We start from the raw sequence: 23,684 nt of genomic DNA, 5'->3' as shown, positions 1-23,684 counted from the left end.
ATCCCAGGATAAATTTATACCACCAACCAAACATGGTATAAATTTAATCTCTTACCTTATCCCACCTTATCCCGCGTACCAAATGACCTCTTAGGTATATAGTCATGGAGAAACTCACAGCTTCATTGATGAACAATCTATCAAAGAAATTGGTTATGTTTCAGCCTACTATGCTCCAATGAGAGTGACAGTTGATGATGGTAATTATGTCTTGTGTAGTTCTAGTTGTCTTAGGTTTTGTTAGAAATTTCAGGGTAAACCATTCCAGGAGGATATTAGGATCATTAAATTGGGGGTTTGTGATATTGTATTAGGAAATGACTGGATGAAAAAGTATAACCCGACCAAGTTTGATCATGAAAAGAGGTATGTGACCAATGGGAGAACGGGGAACAAAACTATGCTTCATGCTATTCCAGAAGAAGGTAGCCTCAACATGATTAGCAGTAGCTCCATGGGAAGACTACTGAAGAAAGGGCAGACACTCATGGCTCATCTATTTGTGATGAGTGTGGAAAAAACCAGAGGAATCCATCCAAAGAGTACTAAGAGAATATGATGATGTCTTTGCAGAACCTAAGACATTGCCTCATGTTAGATCACTCCATTCCCTTAAAACCTGGAGCCACACCAGTCAGCTTGAGACCCTATAGGTATAACCACTGTCAAAAAGAGGAGTTAGAAAAGCAAGTCGCTGAGATATTGATCAATGGAACCATTCAACAAAACCAATCTCCCTTCTCATCACCACCCTTATTAGTGAAGAAGAAGGATGGAACTTGGAGGTTTTGTGCGGACTTTAGGGGCCTGAATGATATCACAGTAAAAGAAAAGTATCCCATACCCATTGTTGATGATCTCTTAGATGAGCTATATGGATCAGTGATCTTTTCCAAGGTGGACTTAAGAGCCGGCTATCATCAGATAAGAATGTAGGCTAAGGGTGTGTTCAAATAGCTTTCAAAACTCACATGGGACATTATGAGTTCAGGTTTATGCCCTTTGGACAAACCAAAGCACATGTGACCTTCCAAGCATTGATAAATTAGGTATTCCAACCATATCTCAGGAAATTTGTACTGGTATTTTTTTATGACATCCTAATATACATCCAGTCCTTGAATGATCACGTGAAGCACTTGAAAGTAGTTTTCGATATCTTGAGGGAACATACACTCTTTGCTAAGAAAACAAAATGCTCATTTGGGCAATCCAAGGTAGAATACTTGGTTCATGTGATCACAGTAGGTGGGGTGTCTACTGATCCCAGTAAGATCTAAGCCATGGTCAAGTGGCCAAGACCAACCTCAGTTACAGCACTCAGAGGGTTCCTTGAACTGACTGGGTATTATAGAAAGTATGTGGCTAATTATGGGAGCATTTGCAGGCCATTGACTGAATTACTCAAGAAGAATGCTTTCGGATGGAATGAGGAAATAGAGAAAGCATTTGTAGCACTCAAGGATGATATGACCAATACACTTGTACTAGCATTACCAGATTACTCTCAAGAATTTGTGATAAAAGCTGATGCTAGCCACTCTGGACTAGGTGTTGTGCTCATGAAAAATGGAAGACCAATTGCCTACTTTAGCAAGGTCCTAGCTCAAAGACACATGGACAAATCTATATATGAGAAGGAGTACATGGCTTTGCTTAATGTTGTTGACAAGTGGAGGCATTACTTACAATATAAATATTTTGTTATAATAATAGACTACCACAGTTTGAAGTATTTGCTGGAGAAAAAGGTAACTTATGTCATTCGACAGAAAGGGCTTGCTAAACTACTTGGTCTGGACTATGAAGTTCAGTATAAAAACGGAGCAAAGAATAGAGTAGCAGATCCACTCTCTAGGCAATATGAGAGTTTTTCCCTCACCCCAAATTTATTGCACAGTGCTCACTTACAAGCTATTAGTATGGCAGTGCCAATATGGATACAAGAAGAAAGGGAAAGATTTATGTCGGAGAAACAGGAGGACTAAGACAACAACTTATTCAAATCTTTCATTACTCACCGGTGGGAAGTCATTTTGGTCAACTAGGGACTTTGAAGACTCTCTCAAGTGTTTTACTGGCCTAACATGAAGCAGATAGTAGTGCAATATGTGGTTGTGTGTGTTTTGTGTCAGAGAAATAAAGAGGAAAATATAGCCTATCCGGGGCTAATCTCTACCAATTCCTGATCAGGCATAGAGACATATTAACAATGGACTTTATTGAGGGGTTACCAAAATCCAAGGGCAAAGAAGTAATCTTTGTACTGGTGGATAGAATGACCAAATTTGCTCATTTTATAGCTTTAGCTCACCCTTTCACTGCAGCTAATGTGGCTGACAAATTATGGAAGAAGGTTTATACCTTGCATGGGACTCCTGAAACCATTGTCTCTGATAGAAACAAAACTTTTCTGAGCAATTTTTGGCAGACATTATTTAATCTATTAGGGACTTAACTACTTTATAGTTCAGCTTATCATCCTCAGACTAATGGGTAAACGGAGAGGGTGAACAAATGCATTGAGACCTACTTGAGGTGTATAACTGCTAGCAGGTCTAACCAGTGGAAGTAGTGGCTGCATTTAGCAAAATGGTGGTACAGTACAAACTTCCATTTCAGCTAGCAATGTACCCCAATTGAAGCTCTGTATGGTTTCTCATCTCCCCTATTATCTATGGGACCTCTGATGGACAATATAGTGCCTGCAGCTGAAGATGTGATCATGAAGAAGCAACAGATGCAGCAGTTGTTGCATGATAATTTACATTAAGGCACAGGAAATGATGAAATTGTATGCTGATCAAAGGAGGCCTGAGAGGAAATTCCAGGTGGTAGATATGGTATACCTGAAGTTACAACCATATAGACAGACATCACTTGCTTTAAGGGAGAATCTAAAGCTTAGCTCCAAATATTATGGTCCTTATCAAGTCATTCAAAGAATTGGCAAGGTTGCTTACCAGTCAGAATTACCTTCAAAATCCAAAATACACCATGTGTTTCATGTTTCCTTACTAAAGAAAAAGGTAGGTACTAGGGTGGGTGGTACAGACAACTTTGCCCAGTACCAATATAGAGGGCCAATTCTTGGTTAAGCTAATCGCAATTCTGTAACGACAAATGGTTCGCAAGGAAAATATAGCAGCTATGACAGTATTAGCTCAGTGGTCCAATTTTCCTCCTGAAGATGCAACCAGGGAAGACTATGATTTTATTAAAGCCAAGTTTCCAGATTTTGATCCTTGAGGACAAGGATGGTTTGAAGCGGGCTAGTATGTCATGAGTTGAAGCCTAAATTGTAGTTACTGAGACTCGAACCCCAGAAGGGTTAACAGAGGCATCATTATCATTAAATGGATGGGTAAGATTAAGTTAGAATAAATAAGCATGAAGGGTTCAGATTTCGCCAGGCGCCAGCTGGCACTTTCAATTCTGTTGCAAAACTAACCAACTGAGACAGAGGGATCATTCACAAAAATTTTGGTATCTTCTTCTTGACAATTGACAAGAGTGGTTGCTCTAGTGGTGAGCACCCTCCACTTCCAACCAAGAGGTTGTGAGTTCGAGCCCCAAGAGCAAGATGGGGAGTTCTTGGAGGGAGGGAGCCAAGGGTCTATCGGAAACAACCTCTCTACCCTAGGGTAGGGGTAAGGTCTGCGTACAAACTACCCTCCCCAGACCCTACTAGTGGAATTATACTGGGTTGTTGTTCTTCTTCTTCTTCTTCTTCTTCCCTCACTGTCACACATTCTCTCTTCTTTTTCTGAATTCATCTTTTCTTCTCACCTCTGATCCTTTCTACCTTTTGTTCCTCTGCATATTCTTAGCATACCAATGGAGTCTCAGCTGAAAATTATTTTTCATTTCTGTTACTTTGGTTTCATTTAGATTGTAATTCGAATTTACAATTTGTTTATAAAAAAAAATCCAAAAATCGTCTCAAAATATGTTATTCTCTTTAAATTTGTTTCAGAACGTGACACTTCCGTATTTAATTGTAGCGAAGAATAAAAAAATAAAAAAATAGTTATGAACAAAAAAATAAAAATAAAATATTAAGAAAACCTTAATTTTATAGTTATGAAATTTAATTCATTTTTAACTTGTTTTTCTGCCGTCACGCTCTTTCAAGAAAGTGTAGATACTCTCTCTGCCACACCACCTCTAAGGGGATAATTAATATACTTTGGTCAACAATAAGGAGGTAAAAAGACGCCCGCAAAATTCAAGTGTGTGACTAAATTTTTGGGACAAGTTTAAGGTGGAACTTATGTATTTTCCCTAAATGAAAAGCACAAATGAGTTATTTTTTTCACTTTTCCCATTAATTCTTGTAAGGACTAATTTGACATTCTTGTAGTTTTTCTTAACAAAAAGAATCAGATATTAGTATTATTAATTTAAAGTTGTTATGATGTATATAAAGGGCCATAATGCTTTAAAATATCAACTCGGATTGTCAGATATCTAACGTCTGTTCATGCAGGGTTAACGAGATGAGCATCAGGTTTTCATTTGTTCACAAAACTTTCCCTTAATTAGTTAGGATAACAGATGCAAAAATTACAGCAGGATCAACTGTAAATAAACATGTTACATCTTTCCAAAGTCGGGTGGGAGGGGGGGGGGAGTAGGAAATGGTTAAAGAGTGTATGTCTATAATATGCAAAAGAGTTTTATATTATTAAATCACCTAAAAAATAATTGCATGTGACTGTCTATAATAAGTGAGAATAGTAACATCCCAAAAAAAAAAGGTAGATTACATGTTAATCCTCATCATCCGTATGTATAAGATAAATCCTTCACTAAAACTACGATATAATGAGTAAGTCAGCAAATATAGACAGGTCATACCGTCTAACTATTCCATGAATAAAATTTCCACTTTATTCTTCTCTTTTGACAAGACCCTTTCCAAGAATTGCTTGAGAACCTTTGTCCATTTACATCTCTGACCTTGTCATGCTCTACTTGTACAACAAGCTTTTGTGTCCTTCAGACTCAGTCATTTGCCTCTGAACCTAATCTTCAAAAAGCTTCACCTGAAAGTTTGCAAGTTCTATAGTTGCTATAAAAGTCTCTTCTCTGGCAAACTACCTTAAGCAATTCAAACATATTACCCCCTTTTCGTCCTTTTGCCTAAAACTCTATAAATCTGCTTAATCCTAAACATTCAATATTGTAATCATGTTTTCTCTTTCAAAAATGCCTTCAACAACATCAGTGCTATCAGCATATACTACTTTGACTGCTTCAGCAGTTCTAGTTAGAACTTTAGTCTCTGAAGTTCAGAACATGACAAACCAACTCTTACCCAAAAATCTCCAAGAGAAAATCTTGTCAAAAGTTGGAATCTTAATGGGAAATCTCTCTTCCCAAATGACACTCATCATTGAGGAAAACACTGGTTTCACTCCAAATGAAGTCTTTGAAGCTTCTAACATATACTTAGGCACTATAGTGTACCCTTCAGTTCAAAGGGTCAAAATTTCCAAGGCAGAGAAAGAAAAGAAGTTCTCAGTCACCATAAGCAAAGATGAGAAAATCATTGACACATTTGAAGGAGTGGAACTCATTTGGGAGCTAAAAATTGTGGAAACTCACAAGGCTAATTGTGATGATGGCTACTTCTCTTCAGAAAAAGTGGAACAAAAATGGTTTGAACTTAGTTTCCTCAAGAATCACAAGGAAATGGTGTTGGACACTTATTTGCCATTTGTTCTTGAAAAATCAAAAGCCATAAAAGAAGAAAACAAGGTGATAACACTCTCCCCACTTGGAAGTTATGGTGAAAGTGTCAATCTTCATCATCCATCAACTTTTGATACACTAGCAATGGATCCTGAACTCAAGCAAAAACTGATGGATGATTTAAACAGATTTGTTATGAGAAAAGATTATTATAGAAGAGTTGGCAAGGCCTGGAAAAGAGGATATTTGTTGTATGGACCTCCAGGGACAGGCAAATCTAGCTTGATTGCAGCCATTGCTAATTATCTGAAATTTGATATATATGATATGGAACTCTCTAGCTTGCAAGCCAACTCCGATTTCAGAAGACTGCTAGTCTCTGCCAAGAATAGATCCATTCTTGTCATTGAGGACATTGATTGCACCATTGAGTTAGAGAACAGAGATGGTGGCGCGCACCAAAGTGAAAGTCAGGTGCCTAAATAGTCATATTATTCAATCCGTTCCATTTTATATGACACTTTAATCTGAATTAATTTTAGGGGTTAACAGACTTTTTGTTTTGATGGACAGGTTACACTTTCAGGGTTGCTGAACTTCATTGATGGGCTATGGTCAAGTTGTGGAGATGAAAGAATAATTGTGTTCACAACTAACTATAAAGAAAGACTAGACCCTGCATTATTAAGGCCAGGAAGAATGGACATGCACATTGAAATGTCCTATTGCACTCCTAGCGGATTCAAGATTCTAGCTTCCAACTACCTTGGCCTAAAAAATCACTGCAAGTTTCGCGAAATCGAAGAGCTTATAACTGAACTGAATGTGACCGCAGCAGAGATTGCACAAGAGCTAATGATAAGTGATGAAGCAGACATTGCACTTGATGGACTAATTAAATTCCTTAACAAGAAAAAAGAGGAGAAAATTGTGGTACAAAATGCACTTGATGAGAAAGAAGATGAAATTGAGGAAATAAACAAGCAAGTAGAAACCAAAGAGATTAAGAAACGTAAGGGGAATTCAAGGAGGGGAGGAAGAACCAGGCGCAAAATTTTCTAGTTTGTGTGTACAATTAACTAGAAAATTTCTTATGCCTTGTATTTTTGCATTCTCATACTCTTTCCTGATATGTTCAATAAACTTTTCGACATGTAACTAGTGTTGAATATTATAGTAATTTAGGTACTGAAAAAGTTAAAATGAAAGGAAAAGGTATAACGAAACTGCAACTTAGTGTTATATCAAAGTTGCCAACAGCTAGTTCGAATAATTGTGATGGACAGAAATTTCAGATATTACTATGACGTTCAAACATGATTGTGTAGTTTCCTATAATGACCTTTTACTTCCTAGTACGTAATAGATTATATATCCATATTAAGATAGAAACGCGTCTAATTCGAAAAATGATGTACCTCCGGAATTTGCAGAGCTTCTTGTGTATTGATATCACCATCTTTCTCCATATCATTAACTAAAATGTTGATCTCATTATTGCCTAATCTAGTGCAACCACCCATCAAAGTCTTCGTTAATCACCGGAAGTGTGCAAATCAACTTGTACACACCTCAACTATTTTCACCGGATGCCTCTAACCAGTTTTCACCTAACCAGTTTTCACCGGATACCTGCTACCTCTAACCAGCATAGGTATGAGATAACTCTCTATATAATTTGGTATCCCAGTCTCCTCCATTTTGGACTGTATAAAGATGAACTACATTCATCCAAGAAAGAAAAGCTAGTACTGCTACATATATCTCAAGAAATAACAGCTTATATTCACATCCAATGGCTGCTTTTTCACTGTGAAGGATGGAGCTAAAGCATTAATTTATGGACCCCTATTGGCTATGGATGCTAATCCTAGAGTGCCAGACCTGTACATCTCTTCCACCAAAAAAGTAAATTTGCCCTTTGGGACAGGACAGAAAATGAGAAAGGGAGAGATTAGAAATTTACATACTGGTGAAATGAGAAGTACTTAACACTGGTACACAGAAAAACTCTTGTTCTTCCACAAAAAACTCCAAGCCTTCCCCAATTTTTTCCGCGAGGTTGACTTGCATAATGGCTTTGAATCTTCAGGAGGCACTGCCAACATCTCGCTCTTTTCAATCCGCGGCTGAGTTTGAACCAGTGAGGGTTCCCTCTGTCTCTGCTCGCGAAACAACATCAAAAGCTTTTGAGCTTTCTGCTTTCCTCTCATAGTCCCATTTACAGATATTGACACCAACGAAGGTATCACTCCTTCTTGAAGGACCATTTGGCTACATTTCTCATTTCCATTGCATAATATCAGCAGACAAGCTGCAGCTTGCTCCTGTTCTAAAGGCTCCCCAATGTCTAAAACAGTTGCTAGCCTACTGATAAGGCCCGGAGATGACATGATTTCTTCCTTTGCAGATTTACTTAAGCTTAGGTTTATAAGAACAGCTATGCATTTTTCTGTCGTATGGTCATCCGTATACGACATAAGGGTTTTCAGGCCATCCAGAATGCCAGCTGCCAGGAGGTGGGGTATATTTGTTTGATTAGTCGAGAGATTAAAAAGTGCATGGAGGGCATCCAGCTTACAATGAGTATCAGTCTCATGCTGAAGGACTCCGATCAAGAATGGAATGGCTTCACAAGAACCAATAACGGGCTTGGCTTCCTCGAGACAGGAAAGATTCAGGTAAAGGGCAGTTGCTGCAATTGTTGCACTACAAGTAGCAACCATTCTTCCCAGCAATGGAAGTACTCCTGCCGCCAGCATCAATTCCTTGTTCCTGAAGAGCAAGTTGGAAAAATGTCAGAAATGTTGGTTACTTGTTATAAGTGCATGGCAAATTTTTGAGCACCATTCTAATAAAAGCACAAAGATTCTTTTGGAACTAAAAAAGGTAAAGAAGCACTTCACTTAGGAAAAACATGCTGTGGTAATTATTGAAATGGAATATAAATCGCATAGTTAGATGCTTAATGAGGCAGCGGCAAAAGGACATGAAAAGAAGTCATGCTAAGCAGATCCAATTTAAGATATCAAGAAATACATATAATCATGTGCTTGTTAACCTGTTCTTTTATTTACTTTCGGATAAGTTCAAGTACCTGTTAACCTAATTCTGACTACTTTACATGATTTTCATTCGACAAAATCAAGATTGTAGCTGTCTGAAATCAACCTGTGCTACACATGAGCAAAATGAAATTGGAAATGAATGACTGTGAAATTTTCTCCAGGAAGATGCAGTAATTTGTGGACCAATGAAAGATATCAAGAAATTCAAAGCTATTTGACTTATGGGATGCCAATGCAAGCAGTTCATCAGAAAGGCATATATTATTTGACAGCTGGACAGAATCAGTACTATCTATCTTCCTTAGTTAGAGGTCCTTAGGAAAAACTGATCTGCGATTCTACTACCATAATATAATAACCCACAAGAGAACACACCTGTTATTATTCACACCAAGGTTGAAGAGGGCCATGGTTCCGATTTCTTGAGCAATCTCATTCCTGGTTTGTACAGCACACTCCAAAAATCCTAGTAATGCTTCGATAAAGCCATTTGCTCCCATATAAATCCTGATTTCTTCATCATCCTTCAGCAGATGCCTGATCTGTTCTACCACTCTGCATTTTTTCCTGAAATCTTCCCCTTTATTTAAGATCGCTAAGAAGTCGTCATATCTTTCGAAAGAATTGACTTGAAGCTCATCTTCCTGCATGGGTTCATCTACTTCATTTCCTTCGGCCTCTTCAATAATACTGCTATCTTCCAAAGGAACCACCTTGACGCCTTTGAATTTGCAAGATGCAATACTACCCGTAGATTTGGAATTCGTGGACTCACTTTCAGATAAAGCCAGTCTCCAGTAGTTGAGATCAAGGGACTCTGGTGGGCCATCTGGAATAGGAAGCCCGTTCTGTTCGCACCAACTAGCAACCAGACCCTTCACACAATAATTAGGAGTTAAACCAAGATGAGGGAGCTCCTGCTGAGTCTTTGGGCAAGTGTTATGCCCATCACTGAACCACTTCTCAATGCAAATCCTTTCATATGTTTGCCCAGAAGCAATTATCACAGGGTCATACATTAACTGTAACGATATTGGACACCTCAACTCTTCAGGAGGAAGAGGCATCTGATCTGACCTCCTAAAGTTTGGTTTAAAATTAAAAGAACTAAGCTTAGAGAATTGTCGGTCAAAGGCATGAATAATATTGCCTCCGGGTCCAATACCATCCTCGAAGGATCCCTGAACTGTGGGTGAACAAGGTGTTGAACCCTGTGAATCATTGTCATCTGATAATTCAGATCTAAACAGCTTTGAATATTTTCGTATCAGATGCAAAAGATAAGCAACAATTGACTCTTTCCTTTTATCCTCTTCTGCCCTGGCTCGTTCAACGAGCTTTTTCAGTGCCCTTCTTTCTCTAAGTGCAGCTCTTGAAGAAGTTATACCAAGTCTTGAGGCAGCTTGGTGAAATGACTCGAGTTCATTGTTGTCATTACCATTGAATTTTCTTCCTTGCTGAAGCAATGTAATTATGTCATCACCCACTTGCTTCTCCAACGGATTAAGTGAGAACTCAATCCCCTCAAGTTCATTTAGAACTTCAGATATCTGAGGTTACCATCAGAATCAAACTGTGAGTAAATGATTTATGAGTACATATTCATTTTGTCAAATTAACCAATGGCACTAACACAAACTCATATCCTCCTCCTAACAAAACAAAAGAAAAAAGAATCCACCATTGTATTTGCACAAGAGCCTAAATTTTAATTGAAACAACAACGAATTTACTTGATATACTAAAGAAATAAGAGAACATTACCTGACCGCCAATACTTTGTGGTACTATATCTTCAACACGCTTTAGACTATCTTCAAGAGCACATCTTGCTCTCTCAAACTTTAGAACTATAGAGTCCCCTGTTATAGCCTGAAAACATAAATATAAATTGTGAAAAAGAAAAGGTTAGGGGTAGGGGGAAGGGACCCGTGAAGAAGAATGTAGTCATTAAGCAAGAATTGGGAGCAGCTCTTTTTACTACTTCTGCTTGGTAAAAAACGTACTGCATGAGCAAATAAATTATAGTTATATCTTAGAACTAGCAATTTTCATTTGTACACATTTACAGCAATGATTACCAGGTAAAGTTTACTGCATTCAGCACAATGCTGAAGAATATTCTTTGTCTTCTCAAGGGCTATGTGCAAAGCACATAATGCTTGAATACCAGATGTGCTTCTAGGTCGGGCAGCTTCTAGTTCAGGAAATATTCCCAGCACTTTGGCGTATATAGCCGATAAGCTCTTGCACATTCCTCCATGTAACTACAATTCACACAAGCAACTTTATTGAGAAAACCATAGAATCATCCAACTTAGAATGAAATCAAAGCTAATCACCACTCACTCTGCAAAGTGTTTTCATTTCAAAAACCAAATTGAAGAATTTGCCTAGTTGTAGCTCTACATAGATCCAATAAACAACAATAAACCTGCCCACTTGCATACCTTAGGCTCTCCAATAGATAACAAGTTTTCCTCAACCTCAGCATTCTCCATCATCAACATCGAATATCGAATAGAATATAAACTCTCTCAATCACCTGTATGTAACAACAATTTCACCAACAATGAGATTATCACAAGAACAATAATAAATAAGACGATCAGCAAATATGTTTATTTCATCAAAAAAGAAAAAGTGCAAACACCAGATTTGCAATAAGAGAGATGAAAGCCAGGTCAACAAAATGTCAAAGTAGAACCAGGGAAACAAGAATGACTTGTGGTTCAAACAATTTGTAAAACCATCAATTAAATTAATATTCCTAATCAAATTAAAGAAGAAAAAAAGTTTTAAAAAGGAAACATATAGATAGAATTTAAATTTGCAAATGAAGAAACAAAGCTTTCAATAAATAGCAAGCTAATCTTCAATCTCTAATAAACCTAACAACACAATGAAGCTGGATTCAATTCCTTTCAGAACTTCATCAATAATAACTATCAATATGTATGATTGGAAATACAACAGAAAATGAAATCTTTTTCTTATATGCATTAAAGTATACTTTTAAAAGAAAAGAAAACAAAAACTCAAAAGAGTTTATATAAGAAAAATTTGATGCAACTTACAAGATTAGGAAAAGAAATAAAAGAAGAGCAACCAAGGAGGCTTCATCAAATGCTCTGCCGAATCAAGAATTCAACAATACATTTGACGATTTTGATCACAAAACTTTAACAAAATTTTTGTTGAGAAAGAAAGCAATCTTGAGATAGAGATGGAGAAAAAGAGAGAGAGAGAGGAAACAGCTTTTTATTAATAATGAGAAAAAATAAAACAGCGGAGGTGAGAATGAGTAGAAATGAATGAATGCATGTGACCAAGTACTACTTTACTTTATTTTACTTTTATATTTATATATATGATATGATTACTCTTATTTCTTTTTATTTAAAATTTGAAGAGACCGAACTCCTCACACAAAATTAGATAGATTGATGTTTATGCACAAGGGTAGATCTATAGAGGCAGAAAGGGTTTTTCTTATTATTCTTTTTGGTAAAAATTCTGATTCCATGACCACGTAATTCGTTTAAGGACATAAAATACAAGTTTAAGTAAAAAAAAAAAGGAATGGTTAGGAATATTTGAAATAGTATTAAATTCTAAGGTGCGTAATTTATACTATTTACCTACTTGCAAAGTGGATCTTAATAAGAGAAATTATTTAATGAGTTATTTATGGAACAAAAAAATAGCAAAATAGAAAAAAGAAATTAAAAATTGAAGGGGAAAATAAATTACACGAGGATGTTGTCTCCCCGACTCACCGGGTGGACATTGCCGACCTCCGAGTATGTCGGTAAGCACACCTGTCAATAGTTGTTCTCCTGATTTACCATTTTACCCCCGCTTCATTATTTAAATTATGATCGGAATTTTACAAGTCATGAATTTTATATTTCTTCCTTCGTTTTCTATGTTAGGTATATGGGTGTTTAACGGGAGGGCTAGGACGGATTGTACGCAAAAAAAAACCAGCCCGTCCGTTTAACGTTCCGGACTGGTTAGCGGGCTGAATTAGCGGGTTGTTAGCGGATTGTATATTTTCGAGTTTTTTTGGGCCCGTCCGGGTTCGGGCTTAACGGGTCCGGACCGGGCCTACTATTTTTCTTTTTTTAAAGTAAATTTTATTTTTCTTATTCAATGTTATTGATACTTAAGTATTTGCAAACTTTTAAGGCTTAGAATTAAACTTTGAAGTTTAAAGTTTTAAATTTGAAATTTGAATTTTAAAATTTTAAAATTGAAATTTGAAAGTAAGTGGCTAAAAAAAATTATTTAATAAGACCAATAGGCAATATGTAAAGATCAAGTTCCGAAGGCTTTCATTTGATATTTTTATTGAATAATATATAATACTTCAAATTAATTTGCAAGTTCTTTTTCGATTTTTTTTATTTTTGAACTTGGAAATTAAAAGTTTACAACAATTATAAAAAATAAGAAATAGTACATCACATGTTTTGCATCATTTTTGTAAGTTCATCCATGTCAAATGAGGTTCTTGATTTCCGCCATTAGTTGAATCGGAACCATAAACCATTATATCTCCAATTTCTTGGTCATCCGCTTCATCTACCTCGTCACGCCCTTGATTTCGCCGTTCTGATCTTATCCAATCTCTGAAGCACACTAGAATTTCCAAAGCGTTGCTGCCCAATGAATGACGGGTATTTTCTAGTTGTTGCCTTACTTGGCTAAATGCGCTCTCTGATGCGACTGTTGAAATCAGCACATTTAGCACATCTCGAGCCATTGCCGAAAGAACAGGAAATTGATTTCGTTGCTCCTCCACCAACCCAGCAATAGAAATTCCTTTGTGCGGAGCTCTGCTGACTTTTGCAAGTAGAATTGGACTTCATCAATATTCCTGCTACTGGTTTGTTGATGCTCTCCTAGTGTAGACCAAATCAAATAATCTTCAATACCATCATTATCATCCAAAGCACCGGTCCCAGATGTTGAAACTGAACTTGAAGGAATATTTGCATCTACAACAAATGAAGCATCAACAATGTTAGCATAATAATTATATAAAGTTTGTAAATGTTTGTGTAGATCATAAATACAAGTGTCAATATCAAGAGTTTCAGTTGGTCAAATATCCATATAAGAATATAAAGCACTGATTAATTGGCGGCAAGTGGCCATTTTGATAGAAGGGTTTAAAATAGCACCAATTAGGTAGATAGGGGGAATTGGGTAGAAATATTTTTTAAGCTTATCTAGCATAAATTCAACAACATAAGTATATCATTCCTTCTTCTTCAAATTATGTAGTAAAAGAGAAATTTCAGCAATATGAACTAAACCATTTGCAATAGTAGGATAATAAGCTCCAGAAAACTCAAGTGTAGCCACATAAAATTTTTGTAAATTTTTTACAACATGTTCAATGACATCCCAAGTTCTAGATGTTAATAAACGGTTAGGATCGGTACAATGAGAATTAGCAACTTCAGTTATAGGCATTCTATATTTATAACAATATTTTAAGAATAAATAAGTATAATTCCACCTAGTAACTATTTCTTTAGGTATGAGTCTTGGTTTTAGTCCATAGTGTACACATTTTTCCTTAAATGCATTTAATCTAGCACTTCTATTATTTTCTTGAATTATACCAACAGCTCTTCTAACTAAAGTGATATCATCTCTAAATAATTCAAGGCCACTTTTCACAATCAAGTTATAAATATGATATGCACATCCAACATGAAATATTTCATGAAGTGGTGGGTGTAGATGCAATTTTAATATTGTAATAACATCATTGTTGTTAGAAGCATTATCAAATGACATACACAAAAATTTTTCTGCAAGATTATAAAATATAGCAACTTCATGGATAGTATTACTTATAAATGCCACCAGTATGACTTTGATCTTCATCATATTTAAAAGCAATAATATGTGTAAAGCTACTAGAAGAACCAACACCACCTCTTGATCTTTTGGAAGTTTTCTTACTACCACCTCTACTAGTGCACGCTTTTTTGGCTGCTCTAAATATATTCATTATGTAAATTAAATTAATAATTCTAAATAATAAAATAAGTGTACACCAAAGAAGACAAAGAGATGGAACGAGTGTACCGGGATTCCGGATGCCGCACTAAATTTGATATAAAAAATCAAACTTCAATTGATAGACCGATACTTGATAGTTGATACTTGATACCACACTTCACTTGAATACTTGATATTTGATAATAATAATTTTGTAATGGCTAAACTAAATATTTGATGAAACTTGAAATAATAAGTAATTGAGAATTTAAGAACAATAATCAATATTATCAAGAGAGAATTGAGAGAGAATTAGAGTAGTAAGAGAGTGAATTGTGAGGAAAAATGAAGAAGAAGGGAGGCTATTTATAGTTTTTAAAAGGTTAAAATTATAATTTATCAAATATTAGGGGTGAATGAGCTATTTTCTTAAGGGGTAGGCCGAAATAGCCATTTCTGCAAAAAAGGGTCGTTGGCCAACGGTCATTTTTGAATTTGCCCGCTGGCAACGGTCCAGAAAATTTTTAAAAAAAAATATTTGTAACGAAAATCGGGCTGGACCGGGCTGTGGCCCGTTAAAAATCCGTTAACGGGTTACCGGGCTAAGCGGGTTCCGGTGCACCGGTATTCAAAAACTTTTCGTCTAAAACTCGCTCCCCACCCAACCCGTCCCAGTCCGCCCCAAACGCTACAGTACCGGGCTGAACCGAGTTGTAAACGGGCCAACCCGGCCCGATTAACAGGTATAGTTAGGTACCGTTCTAATTGGGTTAAATCTATTAATGGAAACTCTTTCCTTATTTCCATTTATAGAAAATTTCCCAGTTGGTAATATCAGCTCCATATTTGAAAAACTCGAAAAATCAAACCAAATCGAAAATCGATCAAAAAATGATACTTTTTTGGTTTGATTTGCTTTTAGTTTTGAATTTTAAAAACCAATCAAATTTGGTTTGGCTTTTTAGTTTTAATCAAAAAATAACCGGAAAAAAATCACACCAACCCGACTATAGAAGTAGTTACTTAAAATTCATTATTATTATTATTATTATTATTATTATTATTATTATTATTATTGTTATATATATATATATATATATATATATATATATATATATATATATATATATATATATTATACATTTCTAAAACTTTATAGTACATGTTAATCGTTTGCACTTTTAGTCTAGTTATTTGCAATTATAATAATCGAGTTCTTTACTTTTATATTCTAATTTGATTGGTAGTTTTCTTTTGCTAAGTACAAGAATCAATTTCATGTTATAAATAATCTATTTCTAATTGAATCCTTAAATTATTCATTACTATTTGATTCAATTATCATTAATATATCTTGGTAAATGATAGATTTCTCGAAGAGTAGTTGATTTGATAGTGTTAAGTTGAAAATTTAATCGTTGAAATATGTGCTTGGTAGTGTATGTCTCTTAAAAAACCCCGATAAATAACCGAAAAAATTAAAAAATTGATAAATACTGACATGAACCGAATCGATAAAAAATCAACTTAATTAGTTTAGTTTAGTTCCAATATTTAAAACTTATTTGGTTTGGTTTCTTTTTTGAAAAAAAACTTATCCAAACCGAACCTCGAACATCCCTGTATATGGTGAAATATGATCTGACACGTGGACGTCTAAAGAGAGGACACGTGGAACCCAAGACAGGAATGACCGAAGACTGAACGCAGCCATTTCGCTTGTCACCGAAAAGGATAACGTTCATAAAGGTGTGTTTAATACTCTGCGCCCGGTAGCATTTAATAGGGAATATTCTGCAGCATTAAGAGCGACGGTCCATTACAGAGAATTTGACATTTATATTCACCGCTACGTCTTCAACAATGACCTTCATAATTGATATTAAAAGAGGACATGATCCTAGGACTTCCTTCCCTAGACATAGCTATAAATAGTGAGCTCAGTTATCATTGTAAATAAGACGAATTTTCTGGCTAAACCTACATTCTATTCTATGCAAAGCTTTATACAATTTTACTTTCTTGATTTTTGATCTCATCATCGCTGTGCCCGGAAACACTGTTCCAGAAATTGTCGTCTCTGTTGTTTTTATCTATAATTCAAGGCTAAGTATTATATATTTCTTCAATTATTATATTATTTCAAGATCAAATTAATTCACTTTTTTACAAATCACGTATAAATTCGACTGTACCGTTTTACGAATAAACAATTCCTAATTGGGATAGATGAATGAGCAATTAGACGTTCTAGAGAAAGCAAAATAGGAAGGGAAAAAGGGCTTTCACTATTCTAATACTTCATTCTTTTTTAATTGTATACCCTTTTTATGCTTCATTTTACACTTAAAGAACTATGCTTTGAATAGATTTGCTCACTAAATAAACTTTGTGTTCAAGATTGTAATTTCTTTTTGTCAAACCGGTATTAGTAGTACTCACTTTGCACACGCTAGTAAAGACATTTATCCTATTAAAATGACAAAGGTAATTAATTTTGCACATTCAAATGGCAAACATAGTAGAGATGCACAAAATATAAATTTGGATGGTCTTCTTATAATTAACCGTAAAATGCTACTATCTTTTTTATCTAAACAGTTAAATGCTATGATCTCATAAATTCTGATAAGATTACAAACATTATTTTCTTTTATGATGCATAAATATGAAGTTTAACAGCGAATGTTAAAAAAATGTTACAATACAATGACTAAAATTTGATTGTATCACTTTTCACTTACTATTCTATATGACAGAAATGATAATACAAAAAGTTACTAGTGAAATTAAACAAAATTAGAGAAATATTTTTCTTAGATTGGATAGTTTGAAAATAATGTTCAATGTTATCTGATGTTTTCATTTATATTATTGTTTAAAGTAATATTTAAGAATGCCACATTTCCCTTACTTGAAACTCGACCCTCTCCCGACTTTATCATTCCTCAAGAAGACAAAAATATATACGTACTCAGGTTCCACAATATATACTCCAATTTTATACGTCAAGTTGTCAAAGTGCGTTGCCTTTTTTGTACTTATATTTCAAAGATTCAAACAAAGACTACGTATTATTTTTCTTTTTAATGGATAAAAGTATGTGGACGACGAGTCAAATTTCAACAAGCAAAAGAGACAAACAAGTGTGCTATATAGTACTCACTCTATTTTAATTTAGTTGACACATTTTTTTTATTAGTCCATTTCAAAATAACTGACACATTTCTACAATTGAAAATAATTGAACTTTAAATTCTTTATTTTATCTATTTTTCCTTTAATGAGAATTTTTTTTTATAATCACACAAATGTAATGGCCCCACAAAGCCTCCCAAATTAGGAGAATCTATAATGTTTTCACACTTTCTCTCCAGCGTGACTCGAACCCAAAGCCTAACGGTTGTGGTGGAGATGATTTTACCAACTGAGCAAGCCTCGCTTGCAAGGTGGTTGGTGTGGGGGGGGGGGGGAAGCAATATTGTCATTACAGCGTCTAATTCGGAGCTGCAACAGCGGTTTGTCTCCATACGAGGAGTACGGAAGAACCTAACAAGTTTAAATTGTCAGATCACAGCTAGTCCACGTGGTCATGTTTTTAACCATTCGATTTAAATTTAACAAAATTTCATTTGATCCGCAATTCACGGGGTCTTCTGTATTTTTCCTACGAGCCAAGTGAAAATGTTCTCAAAGTTTAGTAGGAGTAACTAGTAAGTATTCAATAAGTTCGATCCTAGTTACTGTGTTTGAGTTTGAATTTAAATAATTTCGCAATCACTAATTTATGCACAATAGAGTTACTTCTTACCTTTGTAATCTATTTGAATAAATTATGAAAAAATTAAATAGATGTAGTAAGATGTGTGCGCACCCATGTGAAGATGTGCAATCACTAATTTATGCACAATAGAGTTACTTCTTACCTTTGTAATCTATTTGAATAAATTATGAAAAAATTAAATAGATGTAGTAAGATGTGTGCGCACCCATGTGAAGATGTCTCGTAGGAAAACCTAGCTATATGTCAATAGGTAATTGGTTTAGCAGCTTAGAACATGGCACATTTCAAATTAATTACTTGCACGTACCATTTATATTTTGTAGAATTACGATACTCGAAAGTTAATTACAAATAAAATATTAAAAAAATTGAATATGCAATGGACTGGACTCATCAGGTGCACCTTCTAACATCTCGAATTCAGTATTGTATGTTAACCTCTATACATCTCACATCCACCCCAATCAGCAATTCAATATAGGATCCCATCTATATGTCTCTCTACTTTGCCATCAATTTGAAATATTTAGGCCATAGCACACGAATCTATAATCGAATCCTTTCTGCTTGGTATTAATTTGTACTCGTATGCATCTAAAGCGCCTTTGCTAAAATGATATAGTTACTAATACCAACATGTAAAGTTTTTTTGAGAAATAAATTGAATCTATGCAGGGAAGTGGAACAACAAAAGAGTTCAAAAGAAAAATCTAAGGGAGATCAGGAGAAGGAAAAGGGAAAAGAGATCAAAAAAGAAATTGAAGGAAGATCCGAAATCAAGGATAAATAAAAGGAGTATCAATCAGAAAACTCAGCACGCATTTGTTTAGCATGAAAGACTAGAAGCCTAGAGGAAAGACTCAGCAATGGATTCGCAATCCAAGACTTGTCAATGATTCATCTTGGAGGATCTGAAAATATCATAAGCATATTAAGAAGAAGAAGGAAGCACAAGGAAGGAGATCTTGTTTAATATATCAATCATGAATCCAATCCTCATATATTGACTAGACTTAAAGGCATCCTTAGGGTCATTCTCTTAGAATAAATCTGCCTAAAAAAGAAAATAATAAATCTCGTCCTTCAAATTAGCTGAAGATATTTTGACCGAAAGATCTCAAGCCAACGGTCAAGAACCACTGCCTATATTGTGATGACCCGATAGGTCATCTTATGTTTTAGAACCTAATTCTGTGCCTTGAAGCCTTAAATACCTCATTTTAGCCTTTCTCAATTTGCGTACGCAGTCCGAGTATTTTTTCGGAAAGCTTTTATGTTAAAATTGAGAAAATATGAATTTTTTGCCTTAAAATCTATTTGAGTTGACTTCGGTCAACGTTTTGAGCAAACGAGCTCGGATTTGTATTTTGACGATCCCGACTGGTCCGTATCGTGATTTGGAACTTGGGCGTATGTCCGGAATCGAATTCGGAAGTCCCTAACTCGAGTTATCGCACTTTGTTGAAATTGAAAGTTAAAGGCTTAATGACTTTGAAATGTTTGACCAATGTTTGACTTTTTGGATACCGGATCCATATTTTAGTTCTGGAACCCAGTATAGGTCCAATACTATATTGATGACTTATTTGTCAAATTTGGTGAGAAACGGAGTTGGTTTGACGTGATTCGGACGTTCGGTTGTTAATATAGCAATTCTAAAGTTTCTTGAAATTTCATTTGATTTTGGTACCCGATTCATAGTTCTAGGTGTTATTTTAGCGATTTGATCGCGTAAGCAAGTTCGTATGATGTTTTTAGACTTATGTGCATGTTTGGTTTCGAGCCCCGAGGACTCGGGTGAGTTTTAGATAGGCTAAGGAGTGGTTTGGACTTAGAAAACTCAGCTGGTTCTGCAATTTCTGGTAACTGGTATCTCATCTAGCAATTGCGAGATCAGTATTCGCATTTGCGAACATTCCCCAATCCTGACAGGCTCGCATTTGCGAGCAAATTCTTCGCATTTGCGAAGAGTACCTGGGTTAACATGAGTTCACAATTGCGATCAAGAGGTCGCAATTGCGGGGAGGCCAGAGTTTGCAATTGCGAACAATACTTCGCATTTGCGAAGTGGGGCTGGGGCAGGCTTGGTCGCAAATGCGGAAGATCAATGTTCGCATTTGCGAACAAGTCATCAAAAATGCGATGAAAGTAGAGATGGGAGGACTTTGCTTTTGCGATTGTTTCTTCGCATTTGCGGGCTCGCATTTGCGATTCCTAGGTCGCAAATGCGATATCTGCAACTGATCAAAAGGGGACTTAGACGGGATTTTGGTTCATTCTCTCAAATTTTCAAAACAAGAAACCCTAGAGGCGATTTTTCAAAGAACCTTTCTTCCCCAAATCATTGGTAAGTGATTCTAAACTAGTTTCTTTCAATCTTTCACTACATTTCCTAAGATTTTAACCAAAAATCTTGTGTTTTCATGGTGGAAATTGGGGGTTTTGGGTAGAATTATGCTTTTTTGTAAAATGGGGATTTAGACCTCAAATTGAGGTCGGATTTCAAAACAAATTACATAACCGGGCTCGTGAGTGAATGGGTGTTCATATTTTGTAATTTTTAATCGATTTCGAGACGTGGGCCCGATGAGGCTTTTTGGGGCGATTTTCTAATTTCTTGCTTTAGCTTTGATTTCATTAATTAGATTAGTTTCTTATAGTTGTATTTATGGTATGTAATTGATTTTGGCTAGATTTTGGCCATTCGGAGTCGGATATTCGTGAAAAAGGCATTGTTACCGATTGATTGAGCTTGGTTCGAGGTAAGTGGCTTGCCTAACCTTGTGTGGGGGAAATCCTCTAGGATTTGGTACTATTGTGATATGTGAGCTATTTGTTGTAAAACCCGATTTATTTTACTGAGTAGCAACTCATTTTTCCTTTAATTTGAGTTATACCGTTTAAATGAGTATTAGTCTATTTTCATTCTTAATTGAGCTATTCCAATATGTGTAGTTATCCTGTTTAGTCTAATATCGCATGTCTACGTGCTTTAACTGTTTATTTGAACTCTGTGAAGCATGCCTAGTGATTTTCTACTTTTCCTTGTCCTTTATCAATATAACTGTAGAAATCTTGCTGTTAACTGTTGTATTTATTGGTTTGAGCTATGTGTTTACTTTTGAGACTACGAGGCAGTTCCTAGGGAGTTCTTCCCGCACATTTACTTTTGAGACTACGAGGCAGTTCCTCGAGAGTTCTCCCTACACATTTACTTTTGAGACTACGAGGCGTTTCCTTGGGAGTTCTCCCTGCACATTTACTTTTGAAACTACGAGGCGGTTCCTCAGGAGTTCTCCCTGCACATTTACTTTTGAGAATACGAGGCGGTACCTCGGGAGTTCTCCCTGCATATTTTATTTTGAGACTACGAGGCGGTACCTCGGAAGTTCTCCCTGTATATTTAGTTTTGAGATTACGAGGCGGTACCTCGGGAGTTCTCCTTGTATATTTATTTTGGGACTACGAGACGGTATCTCGGGAGATCCCCTGCTGCTTACCCCTGTGTGTTGTACTGTTGCCTTGCTGTGTTTCCTTTTGTTAAATTCTAGTCTCTTATTATACTGTATATTCTCCTGTCTTATTTATTATTTACCAGTGGGCCTGACTTGACCTCGTCACTACTCGACCGAGGTTAGGCTTGGCACTTACTGGGTACCATTGTGGTGTGCTCATGCTACTCTTCTGCACATGTTTTCGTGTGCAGATCCAGGTTCATCATACCAACCTCGCTATTAGTTGTGCATTTGCTGTTGTTCCGAAGACTTCAAGGTACATCTGCTCGCGTACGCAGACCTAGGAGTTCCCCTCTATTCTCCCCTACGTCAAACATTTCCTGTATTCCTTTTATTAGACTCTGGTGTATAGAGATGCTATTTTCCTTATGTAGCTTGTGACTTATGATGTTCCGGGTTTTGGGAAGACTGTGTATTTATAGAGTATTGGTTATTGTACATGTCAGGCGGCATTGTTACTAGTTATTCAGTTATCTACTGCTGTTAGTTGCCAAGTTTTACTTTCATTTTGTTATTTTCCGCAATTTATTAGGCTTACCTAGTCGTAGAGACTAGGTGCCGTCACGACGTTATACGAAGGGAGTTTGGATCGTGATAAGTTGGTATCAGAGCTCTAGGTTCAAAGGTGTCGTGAATCACAAGCCAGTTTATTAGAGTCTCGCGGATCGGTACAGAGACGTCTGTACTTATCTTCAGGAGGCTATGGAACTGTTAGGAAAATAAATTATACTTCTTTGATTCCTTGGCGTGCGAAATTTGTTGACATAAAAAATTCTAAACTTCTGTAAAAAAAAGTCTAAACTTCTGTATTCTATTCTTTCTCACCGATGGTGAGGATCTGGTGACCAGGCACCCGCTCCCCCTGCTAGAGCCGCAAGAGGCCGGGGCCGGGACCAGGGTAGAGGCCAAGGACGTCCACGCGGTGCAGCCAGAGCACCCGCGTGAGCTGCGACAGAGGAGCCCCCAGTAGCTCCAGCTGGAGGGCAGGCACCTGAGGTACCTGTTGTTGCACCAGCCCTCCAGGAGACTCTAGCCCAGTTCACGAGCATGTTTAGCACCTTAGCTCAGGCTGGATTGATTCCACTTGCACCTGCCACATCTCAGGTCGGGGGAGGAGCACAGACTCCCGTCGCCGGTACTCTAGAGCAGCGGGTTCAGGTCCACTAGGTTTCGAAGATTTTACCGATGCAGCCAGTAGCTCCAGCTCAGCCCGAGATTAGGGTAGCAGTTTCTGAGGCGGAGCAACTCAAACTTGAGAGGTACAAGAAGTACTACCCTCCTACCTTCAGTGGATTGGCGTCAGAGGATGCCTAGGGTTTTCTGGAGGAGTGTCACCGTATTCTCCGTACTATAGGTGTAGCGGAGTCGAGTGAGGTTTCTTTTACTGCATTCCAGCTTAGAGGAGTAGCCTATCAGTGGTGGCATGCTTATCCATTGATTAGTCCGGCTGAGGCAGTTTACTTACATGGACTCAGTTCTCGGACATGTTCTTGAGAGAGTATGTTCCCCAGAGTCTCAGAGACGCATGGCGCACAGAGTTTGAGCAGTTGCGCTAGGGCGCTATGACTGCATCAGAGTATGCAGTTCACTTCCATGATT

General features: G+C 36.6%; 2 protein-coding genes across 2 annotated transcripts; one reads left to right on the top strand and one right to left on the bottom strand.

Annotated features, from left to right (window-relative positions):
* The first annotated feature begins 5,052 nt into the window (after positions 1-5,052).
* Positions 5,053-6,848, top strand: LOC107766870 (AAA-ATPase At3g50940). Its single transcript, XM_016585753.2, has 2 exons — positions 5,053-6,171; positions 6,271-6,848. Exons 1-2 carry the CDS (start codon positions 5,194-5,196, stop codon positions 6,757-6,759), a joined length of 1,467 nt encoding a protein of 488 aa, XP_016441239.1. The 5' UTR covers positions 5,053-5,193; the 3' UTR covers positions 6,760-6,848.
* Positions 6,849-7,396: 548 nt separating this feature from the next.
* On the bottom strand, positions 7,397-12,105 carry LOC107766868 (U-box domain-containing protein 6). The gene is made up of 6 exons (XM_016585752.2): positions 11,843-12,105; positions 11,216-11,310; positions 10,847-11,032; positions 10,530-10,637; positions 9,141-10,315; positions 7,397-8,472 (listed from the first exon to the last, which is right to left on the bottom strand). The coding sequence occupies exons 2-6, from the start codon at positions 11,273-11,275 to the stop codon at positions 7,686-7,688; spliced, it is 2,316 nt and encodes a 771-aa protein (XP_016441238.1). The 5' UTR covers positions 11,276-11,310; positions 11,843-12,105; the 3' UTR covers positions 7,397-7,685.
* Positions 12,106-23,684: the final 11,579 nt, after the last annotated feature.

This window comes from Nicotiana tabacum, chromosome 15, assembly GCF_000715075.1.
Source record: "Nicotiana tabacum cultivar K326 chromosome 15, ASM71507v2, whole genome shotgun sequence".
Lineage (NCBI taxonomy): Eukaryota > Viridiplantae > Streptophyta > Magnoliopsida > Solanales > Solanaceae > Nicotiana > Nicotiana tabacum.
The sequence above is the reverse complement of the archived record's forward strand: the minus strand, read 5'-3'. Positions and strand labels throughout refer to the sequence as shown.